The 21,602-nt window shown below is 42.4% G+C and overlaps 1 protein-coding gene across 1 annotated transcript in view; it reads right to left on the bottom strand.

Moving 5' to 3' along the window:
* Nucleotides 1-8,071: 8,071 nt before the first annotated feature.
* Nucleotides 8,072-21,602, bottom strand: part of LOC145392104 (vascular endothelial growth factor receptor 3-like) — a 114,891-nt gene continuing 101,360 nt past the window's right edge. Inside the window, exons 5-7 of the mRNA XM_080266558.1 lie at nt 17,306-17,433; nt 9,900-10,068; nt 8,072-8,175 (exon numbers count right to left, since the gene is read on the bottom strand). Of these exons, the coding sequence (XP_080122684.1) occupies nt 8,072-8,175; nt 9,900-10,068; nt 17,306-17,433 (401 nt within the window). The remainder of the gene's footprint in view (nt 8,176-9,899; nt 10,069-17,305; nt 17,434-21,602) is intronic.

The raw sequence follows: 21,602 nt of genomic DNA, 5'->3' as shown, positions 1-21,602 counted from the left end.
GTCCGTAACACCGTTATTTCAGTTATTATAATACAAGATATGGATTCATTATGCAAATAAAGTATCTCATTACCTCCATGTGATTCATCAGTATGATGACTGCACAACATTTTTGCACAACAAGCCATAAGCTGTCCAACACTCAAAGTAGCTATAATCCTATGCAACAGGATATCTACTTATACCATGGTTTGCGAATATAATGACTGTTTTTACTCACAATAAAACAGACTAGATGATGAACAACATGGCACGACCGTTGTGTCACATGGATAATCACGAATCATTTTTATGGCCACCCTGGTTCAGCCACAAAAATGTTACAGCATTTGAATCGCACACTCACTAGAGTCAGGTGAACCACGTTTCGTGACACCGAACATCACACCTTCTAACATTTATGCTTACCTACATTTGTTCACCACATTGTATGACAAACATTAAGTCTCCAACATTCATCCAATACACGTTATTGCATACGGAGTAAACAATAACCTCAGAACATCTGTATAATCACACCCTTCATCTTTCTAAACGAAACACGACAAAGTTTCGATACATGCGCTCCCACCACTCTTCCCCCCTCCCCTCCTTTCCACCTCGCTTCACAGTAATCTCCTGTCAGAGAAACAATGGGAACCAATGGCATCAGTATTTTCCTTTCTACCTTCCACTATACATACGTGGCAAACACTTGTATTTGCAGACAGATTATGACTTGATAAAACATAGTTTCTGTGGGTACTAGATACTGTAGCGGAGGGGAAGCTCTGCCGGGTCTGCCCATTCACGTACTATTACTACTACGATGTAAACAAACACAGTGGTGCCACATTTCACCAAACATACCACCCTCTGCACTCGTTAGAAGTGGAGGTAACTGTACATCGGCCCTACGCGGGAAAGCGCAATGTGGCATCTATGTATATACACGTCAGTGGTCGCCACCATATACCAAGTAACTGATTATATGTAATGAATGAATATTGCATAAATTTTCCACTCAGAGAAATGACAGGTAGGAAATATAGTGTAGTAACAATGCCAAAATAAATTGTGTCTGTCGAGTACACGAGTCATTAAGGCAGACAGTCAGTTTTAGCTAACTACGGGTACCAAACTTCCCCTAGATGATGACTCACAACGTCGACAGCAAACCTAACTTCCCAGTTGTACTACTGGATGAACAGGAAGAAGAGGGAAACAAACTTACCCAAGAGCTGACCGGTCTGAGAATCGAATTTGGATTCTTTCAGTTGGGAGGTGGACGTGGTAACCCGTGCCAGGCAGTGGAGGGGACAAACAAGGAAAGAGTGATGAACGGTGGAGAGATAGAGAAGAGAGGGAGCAGGAGAACGAAGCATCATCATGGGGGCAATGAACATGCTAAATCTACCTGTCAAATGCCATTCTATGCGTTGAGGGCGATGAAAGTAATGCAAATGATAGGGCTAATCATGGTTTTTTTTTTATGTCATCACAGTGCACGTGTAGCTAATTTCATTATTTATCGGACATCGTGCATCACTGTTTGCTAACCATCTTCTTGGCGACGTTTCATCCCGATTCCATCAACATGAAGGCTATGAACGGGTAGAGTCATGAATCAGGAAGAATAACTACCTGCGCCTATGGTATCAAAAGGCTGGCGTGAATCCAACAACGTGGGGGTTAATGGGACTTAAAGTTGAGAAAAAAAAAAATGTCCCTGATACGAGTGGGAGATTAAATGGAATTACGAAGGAAAACTGAGAATGCTGATGTAAGATGGGTTTGGAAAGATGACAGAAGGAGTGTGAGATGGGAAGGTGACGTAGGGAAACTTAAAAAGACTGAAGGTAGTGCTGGAAAAGATAAATGGGGTTATCGGGGAGCGAACAGAGCGGCAGAATGACTGATAATACCCTGTGAAAATTCTTTACATATTATCTTTTCAAAGGCTTGTTCCCCATAGCTTTTATGTTGACATTATTCAGTTTGAAAACTCATGAGGTATTGTGAATCTAACGGTAGTCCGGCTCACTGCTGTCGATAGCAAGTATGAAGCCTTGTACATATTGTGACGCATAAACTGTATAAGTATCATACCATTAATGCTGATACAATTCTGCTCAAAGCAATTTCAATGTACAAGATTCTGAATTTATACTATGCAGTAATATCTGATTTTGTACCTGAATGTTCCCTTCCGTGAGAAATAAGTTACTTTAATGTTACTTGATATTAAGTGGACACACACACACACACACACACAAAAGACAGCTGAACAAGACAAACTTACTTAATGTGGTCGAGGTGACTGGCTGTCGAGCTCCATGCACGTGACAGTTGCACATTCTTCATTACTGGGTGACATGCCCACAGAGACGTCAGAGGGCAGGCCTTTCTCTGGCAGTATCAAATGACAGTTATGTGGCCCCCGTTCAGAAAGCGGGTGGTGGTTTCTCTCGTGGCCCACCCAAGGATTGGCAGGACGCCGGTGTCATCTTTTTGGGACAGCTGGATGCGGAGGAGTGGTGTAGTCAGCCCGTGGGTCAAGTGATGGTAGCTGTCGAATTCGTCACACCAAGGCAGAAGGACAGAGTGTGTGGGCTGAAGGGTGGAGAGTGTAATGAATAGGTTGAGAGCATGAGAAGACGGGTGAGGGTTGAGGGGAAGGTTAAGATAGATTGGTGGCAGGGTACACTTGAGAGGGGCATCGGACACGGAACACTGCCACAGGGAAAGAGGGGCAGCATGAGGGGGCCAAGACCACCAGAGCAAAGGGACTTAGGAAGCTTATTTTATGATGATAGGGAAGAGGAGGTGGCTGCTGGTGTGCAACAGAACAAGGAAATAGCTGACAAGGTAGATGCAGCTACAAGGGCCACAACAAAGACTGAGTGCGCCGAGTTTAAGGCTGATGTTTCCACACGCTTTTTAGCCATAGGAGTGAAGGGTTCATGGGGATAGGGAAGGTGAGATCAAACAGTTGTTGTGTGTTGGTTGTCCTAGAGGACTGCTGAACTCAGGCGATGAGTGTCACATTCAGAAGGGGTGCTTCCATGTCTCTCACTGGTGCCGTCAGCAGCCGATGTTCCCTACGAGCTGGTGGCATTCGTTTCTGTCAGGGCATTGTGCACTGTGTGAGAAGCATGATCATGTTTTTCCGTAAAGCATACACTGCTAAGATGACTCAGAAAGAAAATTTATTCATATAAAAACTTTTTTATTTCAAAATATATTTATTATCCCATCTCAATTTACCCCTACAACACAGGTACGTCTAAGCAAGCAAAATTGAATTAGACTGTCTTGTGTCAGCCAAAATAAATCAGGAGAGCCGTCTTCTGGCCTAAAGGGTTATTGAAATGCTGATGTTTCGATGGAGACTCACCCTTTCACTCCAACATTTCATTAATATGTGTGAAAAACAATCAGAGACAGACAAAATAATTTACAGCATTCTATGGAAATAGCCTGAAATATAAATTTCAATTACTTCAAGAATGGAAACCAGTAACAAGGGTACACAAGTCTTTTTTATGGTGTGCAGATTTTTTTTTTTTTTCCCCAGCGATTTGGGATTATTAACTATTCAGTTGTACAAGTTTTGAGGTACTCTGTTAGCACGCAGCAAAAAACAGTATATAACCGTAAACTGGTCTATTGTTTTCGTCTGAGCAGATTTATGCTCTTGTACTGTTCATATTACACTCCAGTATCAATATTTTTTAACAACGTAGCTGATCAGCCTTCCCCTTTCGAAATCTACGAAGATGCCCAAATAGTCACTGTTGTCCAAGAACTAATGTTACTCTGAAATTAGTTCACCTTTTAGCAACGATGGGCATGTTTGGGTATTTGATTCCGGCTTAATGCAGATGATTCTGTTCCACTGAGAAAAATCCTGGCGAACACAGGGTTATAAACTGTCTCAGCAAAATCTTTACCTACTGTGGATGCAATAGTGTACACAAGGATGTAATGTCACTGGGTGAAGTGTAACAGATCAACAAGCACATTTCAAATTTTGTACAGTGGAACTCTCTCTCTCTCTCTTAAAAAAAAAAAAAAAAAAAAAAATCACTAACAAGTGCAATACCTCCTTTTTTGCATCTGAAAATTGTGACTTTTCCTATTTAGCCATAACTTTTGGACACAAATTTCCGAAGGTCTTGGGACACAATTTTTCCTTTATATTGTCCTGTAATATAAACTGTTATTCATGGGATGAAAAAAATAATGTAGGTGATGAATTTAATTGTGAAAATAATGCATTAAAATCTTTTTTCGAGTTGAAGGACGGAGTAAAATTACGGGATTTGAGTACCGCTCGAATGTAGCCATCTCTTGCAGCGTCTCCATAAACTACTTTAGATGCATCTGTTACCATCCTGACACAGCGTTCCACACCTCGTGAGGGACATGGTATCTGATCTTGTTTAGCTCATAATCAGACAAGTGCATCGTTGTTGGTGGTTCCGTTATGCACTCCTCGACTGGTAAAAGTAAATCCTTTTAATTGCCTGCACCTCCACTTCAGTTGATCTTTGGTGGCCTAAACTCTCTGATACGTTGTTGTGTATGGTTAAGGACTTGTTGAATAGTTTTGGTTCTGTCTGTGCCCGATTTCCGATTTGCCCGATCTCTGTCTTCTAACACTGCCAATAAAACATTTTCATGGTGAGCCAAAAGGCCAAGCAACAGTCTCACTGGCAGGTGACAGTAACTGAGTAGCTTGATTTGCTCCAGTAGATGTTTTGGGCCATCTGTGCATTTTGGATGACATTTCATGCAGAACTACATGGATCCATAGAGGCACCAAACTCTGTGAATACAGTTCATCAGTATTCTGTTCCATTGCTATATATAACAGACAACTGCTGGCAGTCGTAAGCCATCTTGCATGTGACATTGGCCCAGGCTTCCCCCGTAGAAGATCTTCATCCATGACACCAGTTCTTACAGCTTTGATACCTTTATAAAGGTAGGTTTGATCATGACTCAATTCATTAAGGTTAACATCTGGACGAAGGGGGTCTTGAGCAATACAATGAATACATGTAGAGGAAAATTGCAAACTTTCATACTTAGCTAAAGCTTTGCTAGTTGGACTCTTCCAATGTGTTGCACTTTCGGCTGAAATAATGAGTTTCTTGCACAAGTGGCGAAGTGGAAGTTCATTTAAATGCTGACTGCAGACGAACCACTGCAAAGGACGACCCAGGCGGCATTCTACCTGGTGAATGGCTCAATTTTTCCGTCCTATATTTGTGGCTGAGCTATCGGCTTCCACCGCAATTCTCTATGCACTATCGATTTCTTCAATCGAATTTTGAGGTCCCTTCGCAAAGGCAGTGCCAGTTCCTTGTTTCATTGTCAAATGATAGAGATAGAAGGTTCCAGGTTCCCCGACTAGCACATAGCGGTCTTCAGTTTCCTTTGTCTCATACCACTTGTTTCCATTTTTCTCCTTGATTAATGTCATGTTTCTCCGCCCATCAAAAAACAGAGCAGTGATTTCCTCATCGTGGTAGGTTACTGTTTCTCTTAGATCCCTCCTTACCTCCTGTCTTGCTATCCATACTTTGTGATGGTCGATTATATTTTGATGATCTCCAGAAGTAATGATGCCATAGTCAACTAATATAGCGGTACCAATAGCTGCAGCAGCCCTATTCGACACACAGTACCGATCTGCTTCCAAAGGTCATGTGGAAATGTAGGTAATGTTCCTGTCACTCTGCATGGATTATCGCCCATCGACTTACCTTCAAAACTTTCTTCATTTGAGGCTGATTCTGCTGGAGTTGATTCAACCACATCTGCAGAGGATGCTACCTCTTTCTTTTTCTTTTTTTCCCTCTGCTCTTCTCATATTTTTCTTGCATCCGATCTTTTCTTGCCTTCCTTCTCTTCATGATTTTGGTCACCTACCAGTCTACTCCACCGATTCGCATATTCCGCGTGGTTCTCTGGTCGATTAGAAGGGCATGCTCTTGTCGTGGAATTTTATTCATCTCCTTTTCACAGCGACAGGCACAGATCAGCGCACTGACACGCAGCTACTGTATATCAAACAAATTATGTAGTTTTCCAACAAAATTCATGTTTTTTGTGACGTGCTGGCCTTGTTTCGATGCATCGGAGCCTTCTTCCATCAAATGAAGGAGCTTCGTCTTCTCATTTTTTATTGTGTTGGAATGTTTGCATGTCTCTAAAGGCCAGTAAAAGTTTGGGCTAAGTCTGGAATAACACTCTTGTTGTTCGTATATTTGTTCTCTTTCAAGATGGGGGAATGTCTTGCAAGCTGTAGACGGGATGGATGTCCAGAGAGGGGAAGATCTGATGGTGAAAAACCAAAGAAGGTGTGTTTAGCAGCTGCTTGTGTTCTTTGTTAGCTCATTTTAACAGTAAAACTTTGTATCACAACACAAACATGAAAAATGAATATATTATCAGCATGAATGGTAACAAAAAAGCATGGAAATAGACATGAAAATGTCAAAAGAAGCTGAATTTCACTTACTTCTGTATGCCTATGCAAAAGTCTGAAATAAAAAAAAATACACTGCATTCTCTCAGGTTTAATGATGTTTCTTTACATCAGATATAGCTCTAGACATTTCCAAAACCTCATTTTATTCATTGTTTCACAGTTTTCGGTCAGATGGATAACATATGGGTCAAATGTCACCTAAAATCTCTGTGTATAAAGCACCCCGAAGTAACCGCCATAATGTGATTTTTGTACGTATTTATATGCAGAAAAGGAGGTTATCCGCGTTTGGCAGATAATTTGGGGATTCATTTTCGAATTTAAGCCGGTCAGTTGCACAAAACCTGAAATGTGTCTCCTGATCGGTCACGACACTACACTCTAGTGTAAATGTTCAGATTAACAATACATGACTCATTTTAGGGAAGAGTAATCCGGAAACCAGCGAATTAAAAAGTAGTTCAATTAACTTCTTAGCTACTTAAGTATTGGTGTTTATCTAAAAGTAATCCTGGCAGTCAGTATTTTAAGATTTGCTTCAGATAATCCTTTTTCTGACATGGACGCACTTGGATAGAAGTGTTCAGTTTTGAGAAAACTTATAGTTTGTTTACCTTAACTTGATGATTTTCGTCCTTTTGCAGCGTATTTTCCGTAGCTCAAAAGCAGAATAAATGAAAGAAAAGCATTCGGGAGCCGAATTCTACTCCCCCGCCAGAATATGGTGTTGGGCAAGTCCAAACTTTAGGCAATATCTTGATACCCTAAGGTTTCATGTTGATAGCTCAAGCCGTTCATGAGATATAATGGTGCTAAAGGTTGGCGATGAAAACTAGTTGACCTTTGGCAGCCATTTTGGTGACCTTGACCTTAACCCCGAGTGCCCATCTGCAAACTCGTCCAAGATTTTGGTCATATCTTGATACCCTGAAAGTTTCATAGTAACAGCTCAAGCCATTCATGAGATATAATGGGAACAGAAACACACACACACACACACACACACACACACACACACACACACACACACACACACACACACACACACAGAGGCAGGCGAAAACATTATCGCTCCGCCTTCTAAAGGCGGGCGATAAATGTGACATCTGTTTTACATCGCTTCCTTAGCATCTTCGTGTCTAGTACCATACTGTTAATATGTTGTTACAAATTAATTATCCGTCAGTCCGATACGTATTTTTACTTTTAATCAGTCCGCCAACAGATGATTTTCTTTAACCAAGGAAGGATCTCCAGTAGATAAATGGTTAATGAAGGCAGTAGATAACCCTTCCAGTTTTTTAAATCTCTCCTAAGCAGAATAATATTTTCAAGAGGTCTCAAAAACAATAGAAAAATACGTCATCAGACTGAAGGGAATAAGAGGACAGAGTACAGCAGCCAAAGAGTTAACCTCACCCTGTACAGTTAGTGAAGCCATGGCCCTCCCCCACACACTAGTTAACTTCATCTCCTTATAGTTTCCGCCCACACCAGCACAGGACTTAACGGAGGAGGTAGGAAATGCGTTGGTGCAGGAAGGCGCTTGACTTGGAGTGGGACGGAGGAGCTGAGGGCTGTGGGAGAGTGCTAGTTGAGGGCGAGGGTGAGGGCTCCCGCGGCTGAGAGCAAGAGGACGGTGGACATCTGATAGGAAGAGTGGCAGCTGTGTTGCATGGCTTCTTGTTGCTCACCTGGAAGACAGTACGCGCTTAGCACAGCAGGATGTGGAGCCGGACGGATATGGAGACAGCTAATCTATCTATCTATTGCCAGACGCCTCAATCCCGTTTGGGGTGGCCACAAACAAATCGCCTCCAAGTCGCCCTGTCCCCCGCCATTTCACTGCCCTGCTCCCAACTCACACCCCCCTCTCTCATATACCTCTCCACCCCATCCCTCCATCTCATCCTCGGTCTCCCCCTCCCTCTTCCACCCTCCACCTCACTCACATACACTCTCTTCGTCAATCTTTCACCCTCCATCCTCTCCACATGGCCAAACCACCTCAGTGTGTTCCTCACAACGCTTCCTATCACATCCACATCCACACCACAACGCTCCTTTATATCCTCATTCGTCAGCCTGTCTCTCCACGTGACTCCACAGGCTCCTCTTAAATAACTCATTTCCACTGCTCTCACTCTTGACTTGTGTCCTTCCAACAATGTCCAAGCTTCACTTCCGTACGTTAGAGTTGGTATCACAATACTGTCATGTAGTAACTTTTTTACTTCCATGCTCACTTCCCTGTTTCTTATCACTGCTTTTAAGGAACCAGCAACCTTTCTTCCCTGCTGTACCCTTTCAAGCACTTCACCCTCCAAACCTCCATCCTTACTCATCACACTACCCAAATACTTAAACGTACTCACATTTTCCAATTCCTCACCATCCAACCTCGCTGTACATTCACTGACTTCACCTCTCTCAAAGACCATCACTTTACTCTTCCCTACATTCACCTTTAGGTTCCGTTTCTTACACACTCTCTCAAACTCATCCACCAAGCCTTGCAGCTCCCCTTCGTCTTCACTCAACAACACAGTATCATCTGCAAACAACAGTACAGGGAGTTTCCAAACACTATCCTCTCTCACCAGGGCCACTCCAACATCCACTACCCTACCTTGTACCTCTTTTATTACCCCATCCATGTACAGATTGAACAACCATGGAGACATGACACATCCCTGTTTCAAACCAACTTTCACAGAGAAAAATTCACTTAGTTCACCATCCACACGCACTGCAGCCTTCTCACCATCGTACATACTCTTCACAGCATTCAACAACTTCCCATCTACTCCATATATTCTTAACACTTTCCACAATCCTTGTCTATCCACCCTGTCATATGTTTAATATAAGAGCTTTGAATGAAAGATAAATAAAAACGCTTACTAGTGGCTGATTTGTGACACTGAAGGCAGCGCGAAAAGGGAATGCTAGTGATTGATTTGATATGAGAAAAGTAGTGAGAAGGTAAATGTCAGTGGTTATTTTATGAGATGTAAAGTAGTGAGAGATGTGACTGATGAAAAAAAAAAAAGTAAGATGAAAACTGATGACAGAGTCGCTGATTGTGGTTAATATAAAGGGGGAAAAGCAAGTGGAGCTGAAAAATAGTGAAAAAGGGAATGCTAGGGACAAATCTGAGAGATAAAACGAAATGAGAAAGGGCTAATAGCCTAATACCGATATTATAATATGTTACTATCAAGCGTACCTATGCCAACATCGAAACGACAACGATAACACTAACAACAATCTAACATGCTACCATCTGCCATAATACTGCCAACATTCTAATCTGCTATTGTCCATTTTAATATTACCATCTCACATCTACAAATAGATCTGGCACTATGCCAAAGACACCACTTAAATCTATTAAGAAAGAGAGAGAGAGAGTAACCATTTAGGATGTGCACGGTGATTGATGCAGGGGGTGCTGTGGAGGGGCTGCAGGTGTAGACGCCGGAGTCCCTGTGTGAGGCGCCACGTACCAGCAGGTTGGTGGTGGTGCGGGGACCCTTCTCTGTCACTACGCTAACACCACCTCGCTCACTATCGTACCGAACCACCTGTACGTACACGAACATAAGAGACACACACACACACACACACACATGACCTACAAACAAATACCTGCATCATCGATGCGGAAATTCTGCTGTTGATGAAATGATTTTTGTGGAGTTTAATCTTTTACTATACAAATAACTAACTCTTCTGCCGAACAAGCCATATTACTTTCAAAGTTTTTTTTTTTTTTTTTTTTTTTTGATAATTGGTACTGTTGTATGATTTTAAAGGTATATCCCTTTATCATTATGATAAAGCCTTTAAAATATTCAAGTTGATCCATGAACAGCTCTCCACTAGAAGCTCACCTGGCGGTATTTTACGTATTGCAGGGACGACTCAGCTATTTGGTGTGACGTGAGTGTGGCAGTATTTGAACTTTGCCAAGGCAGGTGACACTGGTAACTGACTATGCCGTCCACGCAATACGGGAGAAACTGCCTAACGCAGTGGAGGAGGATGAATTTTTTTTTCTTCTTCTTCTTAATCAGGTTAAGGAAGACTTTTCTCACGTAAAGTGTTTAGAGAGAAAAAAAAAAAAACTACTAAGCGTAGACAGGATTAAATACAGTGAATGAAAGTGTCTGAACTTGTAAGTTAGTGCAGAGTGGCATGACTGTGAAGAGAAGTTATGAGTCACTGTCACTATTCAGATGTGTACATTCATGATGGCACATGCGTACGGCGGTCTATATTTGGATTTTATTCTTGGTATCGTCAGAGGGTATAGAAAGGAATCTATTACGTTCTTCTTATATGCGTATGCGTTGTAAGATGTCATTTGTGTTGAGGTAGTGCATGCTTAAATTCTTCTTGTTCGTGTTCGTTCTCCATCCTTTGCTTTAAAATAAAAAATGACAAAGCTCCACCATCCATGTAACTCCCAACTGGCATCGGGCACGTGCACAGGGTCTATTACCCTCGTCCTGCCCTGCCATTCAGCACCAACCCAGCCCGACCCTCTGCTTATGTTCGCCCACTCCACCCCGTCTCTGCCTCCCACATCACATTTAACCCTTCGTTAGTCCTGTGCGGTATTCAAACGTGGTTAGTCCGGTGGGGTGTTACAACACCCCAATACAAATATATATGTATTGTGACTAACATCTAAAATATATTCATACTGCCGCTTCAGCATATCTCTGCAATCACTAATGAAAAGATTGAATGCCTTGTAGGTAGTGTTTATTAATTTTTAGTAATAAAATACAATAAATTATAATATCAGTAAAAAAATAACAAAAGGACTCATATCTCATTAGTCAGGTAAACACACACAGGAAAACACATTTTGTGATTTATAAAATCAGTATAATGATAAACAATACGCAAAAATAAGATAAAAATCCAATCTATATCACAATATGATCTAAACAGTTAGTTTGATGGGGTGACTGGACACCCCCGGGGGGGGGGGCAAGTGCCCCTCTCTATCACTACAGCAGAGGCGGGACTAAACCAATCCACATGCTCCCTCCCCTCACTGAGTCAGGAGAGTACTGGAACGGAGAGAAATATTCGAATTACCAGCTAGGAAATATAGCTTTTAAAAAATTTGGGGTGCCAAACGCCCCGCCTGACTAACGAAGGGTTAATGGAAACTTATCCCGACTGAGAACGATGGATCTCATACATGGCAGTTTTCACAGACTTGTCCCACCCTCACCACCCACCACTGTCTCACTCCGACTTGGCCACTTCCTTTCACTCATTCTTCCCATTTCCTGCTATCTCACCAAAATTAAAGATATAAAGATGTCACTTTATCAGTCACACTAAAGGGACCCACATTTACAGGGTTTATTTCTTTCATTGGTTGTAGGCGGGGCGTTCGCCATCCATTCACTCGATGTAGTGCTGTTTTGGGTGTCTGCTTTTTCCTCTCTTCCTTGCTTCCTTCCTCTTCAGTCCTTTCCTTCATTCTTTCCTCTTCCTTCTGCCTACGGGTGACTTTACACTCCCTCTGCTTTCCCCTTCATTCTCTCCACTTCCTTCTGCCTGTGGGTGACTCTACAGTGAGTGACAAGCCAAATGGTTTCCTATACACCAGTAAACCATTTACTAAGCTGGGTGGTAACTATATAATCAGATTATGGCGCCTGGTGGTTTAGTGGGTAATTATTGCCCTCCAATCGGATTGAGCCGGTGAAGGTTTATATCGAAGGGGTGGCTGGGGTTTATTGCTCACGTAATGCCACTCAGGGATGAGTGAGGCTTGTCACTCTCATCTTAAATGTCAGGACCAACTCGCCTAGCCCCGGGCTCCTACGCTTCTCACGAGGCAACATAGGATTGGATGATGGATTGGTGATGGATTTCTTTCATCCTCCATCCTCTACTTCCATTCCTGCAAATCCCACCCAGTTCTCTCTCTCTCCATGTCACCCATTTCTGCTGATACGGCCGTGGTTGAATGACGCCACCCATCTTCACAGGGTAAAATTTTCCCATCCTGTCTCACCAACCATCACATCCCCGCACAGCCCATCTACTCCTCTGTGCTCACCTCTCCCTAACTTAGAAGTCCTGATGACTGAATATATATATATATATATATATATATATATATATATATATATATATATATATATATATATATATATATATATATATATATATATATATATATATATATATATTTACTGCACTGGTACGGATGAGCTTTGGCACATGCATGAATGGGCTGAAATGAATCGATTTCTATAGAAATGAATCAGTTTGACTTATCAGAAAGGATCTGAAAAGACCTAAAGACCCAGATAGGCCGTATCTTTAAAGTCACTGCTCGGACAGGGCTGAATATTGGTGCCTGGGTACCGTATATGTTTACTCATGGTCATGGCCTAAAGAGATATCAGAAATGACGTGGTTTAGATGGACGTAAAATGACATGAACTGACTGAAAGTCCTGAATGAGTTCAAAGGTCTTGCTCTTCATATATATATATATATATATATATATATATATATATATATATATATATATATATATATATATATATATATATAGACCTAGGCTGCTTCCCCCAAGGAAAGGGAGGTAGCCGAGACAGGACGACACACTCCCCATTAACTCATCCATTCAAACACATTCATTCGCATCTTAGCCCCAAAGGGGAGAACGGACAGATCCCCACCGCACCACACCGCACAAGGGTCAACTGCGCAATGCAATCAGTGACATCCGCAGCAGGGCCCGACAGCAGAACTGGTTTACCCCTGCCACATCATAACAGACCCATCCCCTTACCAGCACCTGACCTGACTAGCTGATCAGACCAAATGCGGGAGAATATCCCCTCAGGGCTGCGTCATCACATATTCATTCACAATTTCTCTCCATTTATTTCTGTCACGCACAGCCACTCTTCCTTGCTCAACAGACATCCCTCTCGCATCCAGCACTCTCTTCACACTGTCCATCCATCCTATTCGTGGTCTTCCTGTCAGCCTTACACCTCTCACATCAGATCTAGTTATCTTTTTCACCAATCGCTCATTATCCATTCTCTCCATATGCCCAAACCATCGCAACACCCTCTGCTCAACTCTACCAGCCATCTCCCGAACAACTCCAGTTCTCCTTCGCACTTCATCATTTCGCACCCGATCCATACGTGTCACTCCACACATACTCCTCAGACACCTCATCTCCATTACATTCACACTTTTCCTCTCTGCTACACCCACATTCCATGTTTCAGCCCCATATAACGCAGTCGGTACCACAACACCCTCATACAGCCTTTTCTTTACATCCATCCTAAGCGAACGACATTTAAACACTTTTTTCATTCCTCCCAGCACCTTTCCTACTTCATTTATTCTAAACTTCACTTCTGCATCTATTCTTCCATCCACAGCAACATGTGACCCTAGATATTTAAAACAATCTACCTCCTCAAGCAACTCACCATTCAAAACTATATTCATCCCCCTACCATCTATCAACCTCGTACATTTCATCACTTTACTCTTATTCTCATTTACTTTCAATTTCCTCCTTTCACACACCCTTCCAAACTCCTCTACCAACTGTCTCAATTTCTCCTCTGAATCAGTCACCAGTGCAGTATCATCTGCAAACAGCAGCTACTTCAGATTCCACTCTCCACCATCAACATTCACCAGACTCAGACCTCCACCTAAAACTCTTGCATTCACCTCCCTTACAACACCATCCATGTAAATATTAAACAACCAAGGCGACATCACACAACCCTGTCGCAGCCCCACTCTCACGGAAAACCAATCACTCACAGCATTTCCCACTCTTACACACGCTCTACTATTTACATGAAAACTTTTCACCCCTTTTAGTAACCTACCATCAAGTCCATACAATCTTAAAACAGTCCAAAAAGCCTCCCTATCAATTCTATCATACGCTTTTTCTAAATCCATAAATGCCCAAAACACATCCTTGCCTTTCGCTAAATACTTTTCACACACTTGTCTCACAGCAAACACCTGATCAACGCATCCCCTCCCTCTCCTAAAGCCACACTGCTCATCACCAATCACTCCCTCTGTACCCTCTCTAACTCTCATAATTAACACTCTACCATACACCTTACCTACAACACTCAACAGACTTGTACCCCTAAAGCTAGTACATTCATACTTATCACCCTTGCCTTTATACAACGGGACCACACAAGCAATTGCCCAGTCAATTGGCACCATACCTTTCTCAAAGCACACATTTAACAATCTTACTAACCAGTCAACAATAGTCACTCCACCACCCTTCAGGCATTCCACAGCACACCCATCCATACCTTCATCTTTCCCTGTTTTCAACTCCTTTACTGCCTTCTCCACTTCCTCCTTCGTGATCAAAGAATCATTCAACTCTCCCAACACACACACACACACACGCACACACACACACACACACACACACATATATATATATATATATATATATATATATATATATATATCTATATATATATATATATATATATATATATATATACCTAGGCTGCTTCCCCCAAGGAAAGGGAGGTAGCCGAGACAGGACGACACACTCCCCATTTACTCATCCATTCAAACACATTCATTCGCATCTTAGCCCCAATGGGAGAACGGACAGATCCTCACCGCACCACACCGCACAAGGGTCAACTGCGCAATGCAATCAGTGACATCCACAGCAGGGCCCGACAGCAGAGCTGGGTTACCCCTGCCACATCATAACAGACCCATCCCCTTACCCACACCTGACCTGACCAGCTGATCAGACCAAATGCGGGAGAATATCCCCTCAGGGCTGCATCATCACTTATTCATTCACAATTTCTCTCCATTAATTTCTGTCACGCACAGCCACTCTTCCTTGCTCAACAGACATGCCTCTCGCATCCAGTGCTCTCTTCACACTGTCCATCCATCCTATTCGTGGTCTTCCTCTCAGCCTTACACCTCTCACATCAGATCTAGTTATCTTTTTCACCAATCGCTCATTATCCATTCTCTCCATATGCCCAAACCATCGCAACACCCTCTGCTCAACTCTACCAGCCATCTCCCGAACAACTCCAGTTCTCCTTCGCACTTCAACATTTCGCACTCGATCCATACGCGTCACTCCACACATACTCCTCAGACACCTCATCTCCATTACATTCAAACTTTTCCTCTCTGCTACACCCATATTCCATGTTTCAGCCCCATATAACGCAGTCAGTACCACAACACCCTCATACAACCTTCTCTTTACGTCCATTCTAAGCGAACGACATCTAAACACTTTTTTCATTCCTCGCAGCACCTTTCCTACTTCATTTATTCTAAACCATATATATATATATATATATATATATATATATATATATATATATATATATATATACTATACTATATACCTAGGCTGCTTCCCCCAAGGAAAGGGAGGTATATATATATATATATATATATATATATATATATATACATATATATATATATATTGTCAGACGCCTCAATCCCGTTTGGGGTGGTCATAAAAAAATCGCCTCCAAGTCGCCCTGTGCCCCGCCATTTCACTGCCCTGTTCCCAACTCACACCCCCCTCTCTCATATACCTCTCCACCCCATCCCTCCATCTCATCCTCGGCCTCCCCTCCCTCTTCCCCCCTCAACCTCACTCACATACACTCTCTTCGTCAGTCTTTCACCCTCCATCCTCTCTACATGGCCAAACCACCTCAGTGTGTTCCTCATAACGCTTCCTATCACATCCACATCAACACCACAACGCTCCTTTATATCCTCATTCGTCAGCCTGCCTCTCCATGTGACTCCCCAGGCTCCTCTTAAATAACTCATTTCCACTGCTCTCACTCTTGACTTGTGTCCTTCCAACAACGTCCAAGCTTCACTTCCGTACGTTAGAGTTGGTATCACAATACTGTCATGTAGTAATTTTTTCACTTCCATGCTCACTTCCCTGTTTCTTATCACTGCTTTCAAAGAACCAGCAACCTTTCTTCCCTGCTGTATATTACTTTCAAGCACTTCACCCTCCAAACCTCCATCCTTACTCATCACACTACCCAAGTACTTAAACGTACTCACATTTTCCAGTTCCTCACCATCCAACCTCGCTGTACATTCACTGACTTCACCTCTCTCAAAGACCATCACTTTACTCATCCCTACATTCACCTTTAGATTCCGTTTCTTACAGACTCTCTCAAACTCATCCACCAAGCCTTGCAGCTCCCCTTCGTCTTCACTCAACAACACAGTATCATCTGCAAACAACAGTACAGGGAGTTTCCAAACACTATCCTCTCTCACCAGGGCCGGTCCAACATCCACTTCCCTACCTTGTACCTCTTTTATTACCCCATCCATGTACAGATTGAACAACCATGGAGACATGACACATCCCTGTTTCAAACCAACTTTCAAAGAGAAAAATTCACTTAGTTCACCATGCACACGCACTGCAGCCTTCGCACCATCGTATATATATATATATATATATATATATATATATATATATATATATATATATATATATATATATATATATATATATATATATATAGTCTGTAATTACAGAGATCCGTCTAATAATTCCTTAGTTACTCGGACCTAAGTCGATACCTAATCAGGACTTACAAAACTGCTCAGTGATCAACATAGTTGGAATTTCACTTCACCAATTCGGAATCCCTGAAGTATAAGGGATATATTAGCCGTGAATATGTTTCCTCTTACTCATCCACGTCCCGGGTGGCAAACCTTATTGTTGTGCATCCATATGAGGTATGAGGGCGGCTGTGGCGTGTAGTCCACCACGCAGGTCAGATTGATGTTGCTGCCACGGTTGATGAACACGTCTGGACCACCGTATACCGTTGTTCTTGGCTCTGGTGATGACACAAGGAGGTGTTTAAAAATATAGATGATAAAACAGAGAAGATACGAATATGGTGGAAGGAGGGCTGGGAAGGAGGTAAAGTGAAGGGAAGAAAATGGTGGAATGAGATTTGAGAATGAAGTAGACCGAATGGGGAGGAAATGGTGTAAGGACGGGGAGTGCTGTGAAAAAAAGGAAGGCAATGCTGGAAGGTGACCTGGGAAGGAGGTAAAGGGAAAAGGAGACAGTGGTGGAATGAGCAATAAGAAGGCAGAAAGAAACTGTGGTGAAAATGGTGGAATGTGGTGAACAGCAATAGAGAAAAAATGATGGAAGGACTGGAAAGGATGTAAAGTGAAAGGGACAAAATAATAAAAGAACAATTGGGAGAGGGAAAGGGAAAGAGAGGAAATTGTTGAGGGAGAACTGGAAGGGAGGGAGACTGATGAAGGGAGGATAAAGATTAAAAAAAAAAAAAAAGTTAGTGAGGTGAGGTGGCACATGCCCTCCCTAACTGGGCCGGCAGCACCTCCTCCCCCCCCCCCGAAAAGGAAAAAAAACAATTGTTCATGGTATTCTGGTGTATTATTAGATGAGGCTGAAGACAAATGGCTTTGAAAATGAGGGGGTACAGGCAGACTATAGAAATGGTTGGAGAGATGAATGACGGTGTACTGAGCGACAAGAAAGATTTATATCTGACAAAATTAACAGACAAGACTGTGGAGCAGACAGGAGAGTAAAATACAATGATGACATACGAGTATATACACCACCACCACCACCACCACCACCACCATCATCATCATCATCATCATCTGAAACTTCTTTCCCAACAACATGGAGAGATCCAGTGGCAGGAATAGGAAAGGGCAGAAGTAGAAGAATTATAAACAGTCTCCAGTAGAAATGGGTCACTCATCCATCCACTCATTATGCAGATCACCGAAGTGGCTCTGCTACGATGATTCACACAAAATTGTTCTTCATAATGACTGAAACGGACCCATTTTGTCACCTAACAGGTTACAGTCTGGGGGTGGATCTCTTATCAACAGCATCTTTGTACATACTGCATCTATCCATTTTTGTCCCTCGTCACTTCCTTCGCTTCCTCAGTTTCTATGCCTCGCTAGTTCACCCAGTCACATCCACCCACCTTCTGTTCGGCCTTCCACCCCTTTTCCTATCCCGCGACTCACTCATGTATACCCTATCTACATACATTCTCTATATGTGCACATACCATTTAAGCACTCTCTTCCGCAGTTCATATGAACATACCACTTAGGTATACTCTTTTCTGCAGTTTCTTTCACAGACTTCCTAATTCTATATCAATTACGAATCTCCACATCTTTAACCTATCCAGCCTACGCAACCTACAAACATACATTCCTTAACAAACTCACTGTTAAATCTTGATATTCATGCCATTCCAAAATCTCACACTCAAAATGCTAATGTGAGCAGCAGTTCTCTTGCAGCTTCTTAATTGAAACCTGTATTCCGTATCAAGGCTTTCATAGCACCAGCTACTTTACTTCGTTGAGCCATTCTACATTCCTTTTCTTTCGAACATTTACTCTTCTCTTTCACTGCATCCAAGTACTAACACCTACAGTCTTAAACTGTGTGCAGGCATTCACCCTGCCCCATCTGTATCTTTCGGTAACCTTAACGCACGAACGGGAGAGCGTTCCCCGGTGAACGGAGGAGGATTACTACAGTGTAGTACTGGAATGCGCAGGAAGTCTCATAGCATCCCTTTGCATGCCCCATCGTCATATTATAGTAGCCTTGTGCAAAGAAAACTATGTAGAGTATAACTGGTGTGTGTGATGGGAATTTTAATTTAATGATAAAAACATCGTGTAAAGAAAAAATAAACGTTTATTATTTTTATCATTTTAAAAGACTCCATCGGTTCTCCTGAGATGGTTTATTTACGACGAAACGAAAACAAAGTTAAGATATTGTATGCACTCCATTTTATTTTTCTCTGTTTCTACTGGGCTGTTTATCAGATATATATTCTTTTTTTTATGCTAGGAAGAAGGAACCAAAGGCCTGGAGCCCGCAATCTGTTCCTTCCAAGAAATAATGAATAAAAACAATACAAGAGAGAGCCAAATTCAAGATCCTATCATTTCGAGATGCCTGGACACATTGCGTTTGTAAGACTGGAGATCAGAGATAGCAGGAAATACAGACAGAAGGAGACAGTTCCAGAGTTGACCTGCTGCATAAATGAAAGCCTGGGAGTAATGGTTAACTCTTGCATTAGAGAGATGGACAGAAAAGGAATGAGAGTTCGTTGCTAGACGGGAGCTATGCACCCGTCGTAGAGGTGGAGGGATGCATGCAGACAGTTCAGAGGAGCAGAGACCATTGAAGTAGCGATAGAAAAGAGATAAAGATGCAACAGTGTTGTGAAGAGACAGGTTGGACGAAGGAAGAGGAGAGTTAATGAGATGAAAAGCCTTTGACTCCACCGTACTGAGAAGAGCTGTATGTGAGGAGCCTCCTCACACATGAGAGTTGTAATCTACAGTACACAGGGTCGAATAAAACCCGTGTAAAAAGTCATCAACCGTTCAGGGGTAAAGAAGGTGTGGAGTCAGCTTAGCACATCTAATCTCTTGGAGGCAGATTTTACAAGAGATGTAATGTGATCTTTCCACGACAAGTCCCGAGTGAATGAAACCCCAAGCATGTTCAAGGATAACGAAGGATTAAGTTGGATATTATTAAATATTGGTGGGTACTCCTGTGGAAGATTTTATCGGGTTGATAGCTGTAGGAACTGAATCTTTGATGCATTAAAAACAAGATTATTTTTACCCCAGTCAGAGATACGAGCCATTAGGTGTGCCATAGCCTCATCCCTTGTTTGGTGGAGTAACTGCTGAGATGGACGTTGCGGGAACAGAAGGGAAAGGTGAAGGCTGGAGTCATCATCATACGAGTGGATTGGGTTAGATGTACTGCTTAGAAGGTCACTGACGAATAAAAGGAAGAGAGTTGGTGATAGGACAGAGCCCTGATGAACACCACTGCTGATAGATCTAGGAGATGAACGATGGTTAGAAGTCGACTGTAGCACCAGTGGAGCAGGGCAATACTCCCAAGGTGGATGGAAAGCTGATGATAGGGAGAGCTGGAGCCCCCATTTTATCAGCTCTCGGGACTAGTTCCAGACCATCCCCTTGTGCTGAACTTTTTCAGTGTCTCAGTAACACAGAGAGTAGGCAACCATTCTCTTCAATACAAGTTCCTCTAATTGTCAACACCAAACTACATGCACAGTACACACTACACATCCTACTCAAAAATTCAAACAAAAAAAAACATGGCATCTCAATACACAGCCTCGGAGTCTCCGGGGAAGGGGGGAACATAAATACCCCCACTATCAACTAGCTGCCTGGAACCACTGACTCACAACTTCTTCATTTCTGCAACATTCGCAGCCTTTCCTCTTACTTTCGTTCTGTTGGGCATCACCTCTCCTCCTCTGAACCTCACCTTCTTTTCCTACCTGAGACTGAGCTGTCTGAGGCAACTGATAGCAAACCCTTTTCTGTATCCTCCTACATTCTCTATACTCATTTCAAAGCCAAAGATGGCTGTTGTGTATATATGCGCAACGACTTATCTTGCTCTCGTGTTCTTGAACTTGATTCTTCTGAATTCTCTACACTCTGGCTTCAGCTTTCCTGTCATTCTCTGACTAAATATATCTGTGCTGTTTACTTATCCTCTAATTATACTGACTATCTTACTATCTTACTTCTATGATGGAACACATTCTGTCCATTTCCCCATTCTCTGAAATCTCCATTTTAGTGTAGACATTATATAGGCATTATATAGGTATTAGTATAGATCTCATAAACACAAGGTACAGGAAGTATTGTCTGCTGGGGACATGCACAGTTTCTCACCAGGAATGTCAATTCACCTAATGTATATCCACGACCTTGTTGTCCCAGACCATCAAGAGTCCTCAACCACATGATGTATCTCAAACTTCCTCATAGTCCAGACGACCAAGAAATTCATGACGTATTCAAACACGTAGAGTAACCAGGCCTAGGTGGTTAGTCCACGTGATAGGAAATCTGCCAGACACACATCCACTCCAAGCTGTATATAATGTCGGAGAATTTCCCTTCA

The sequence above is a fragment of the Coenobita brevimanus genome, chromosome 21, assembly GCF_032717465.1.
Source record: "Coenobita brevimanus isolate Jiangsu-jjx chromosome 21, ASM3271746v2, whole genome shotgun sequence".
NCBI lineage: Eukaryota > Metazoa > Arthropoda > Malacostraca > Decapoda > Coenobitidae > Coenobita > Coenobita brevimanus.
This window is presented reverse-complemented; position numbering and strand designations above follow the sequence as displayed.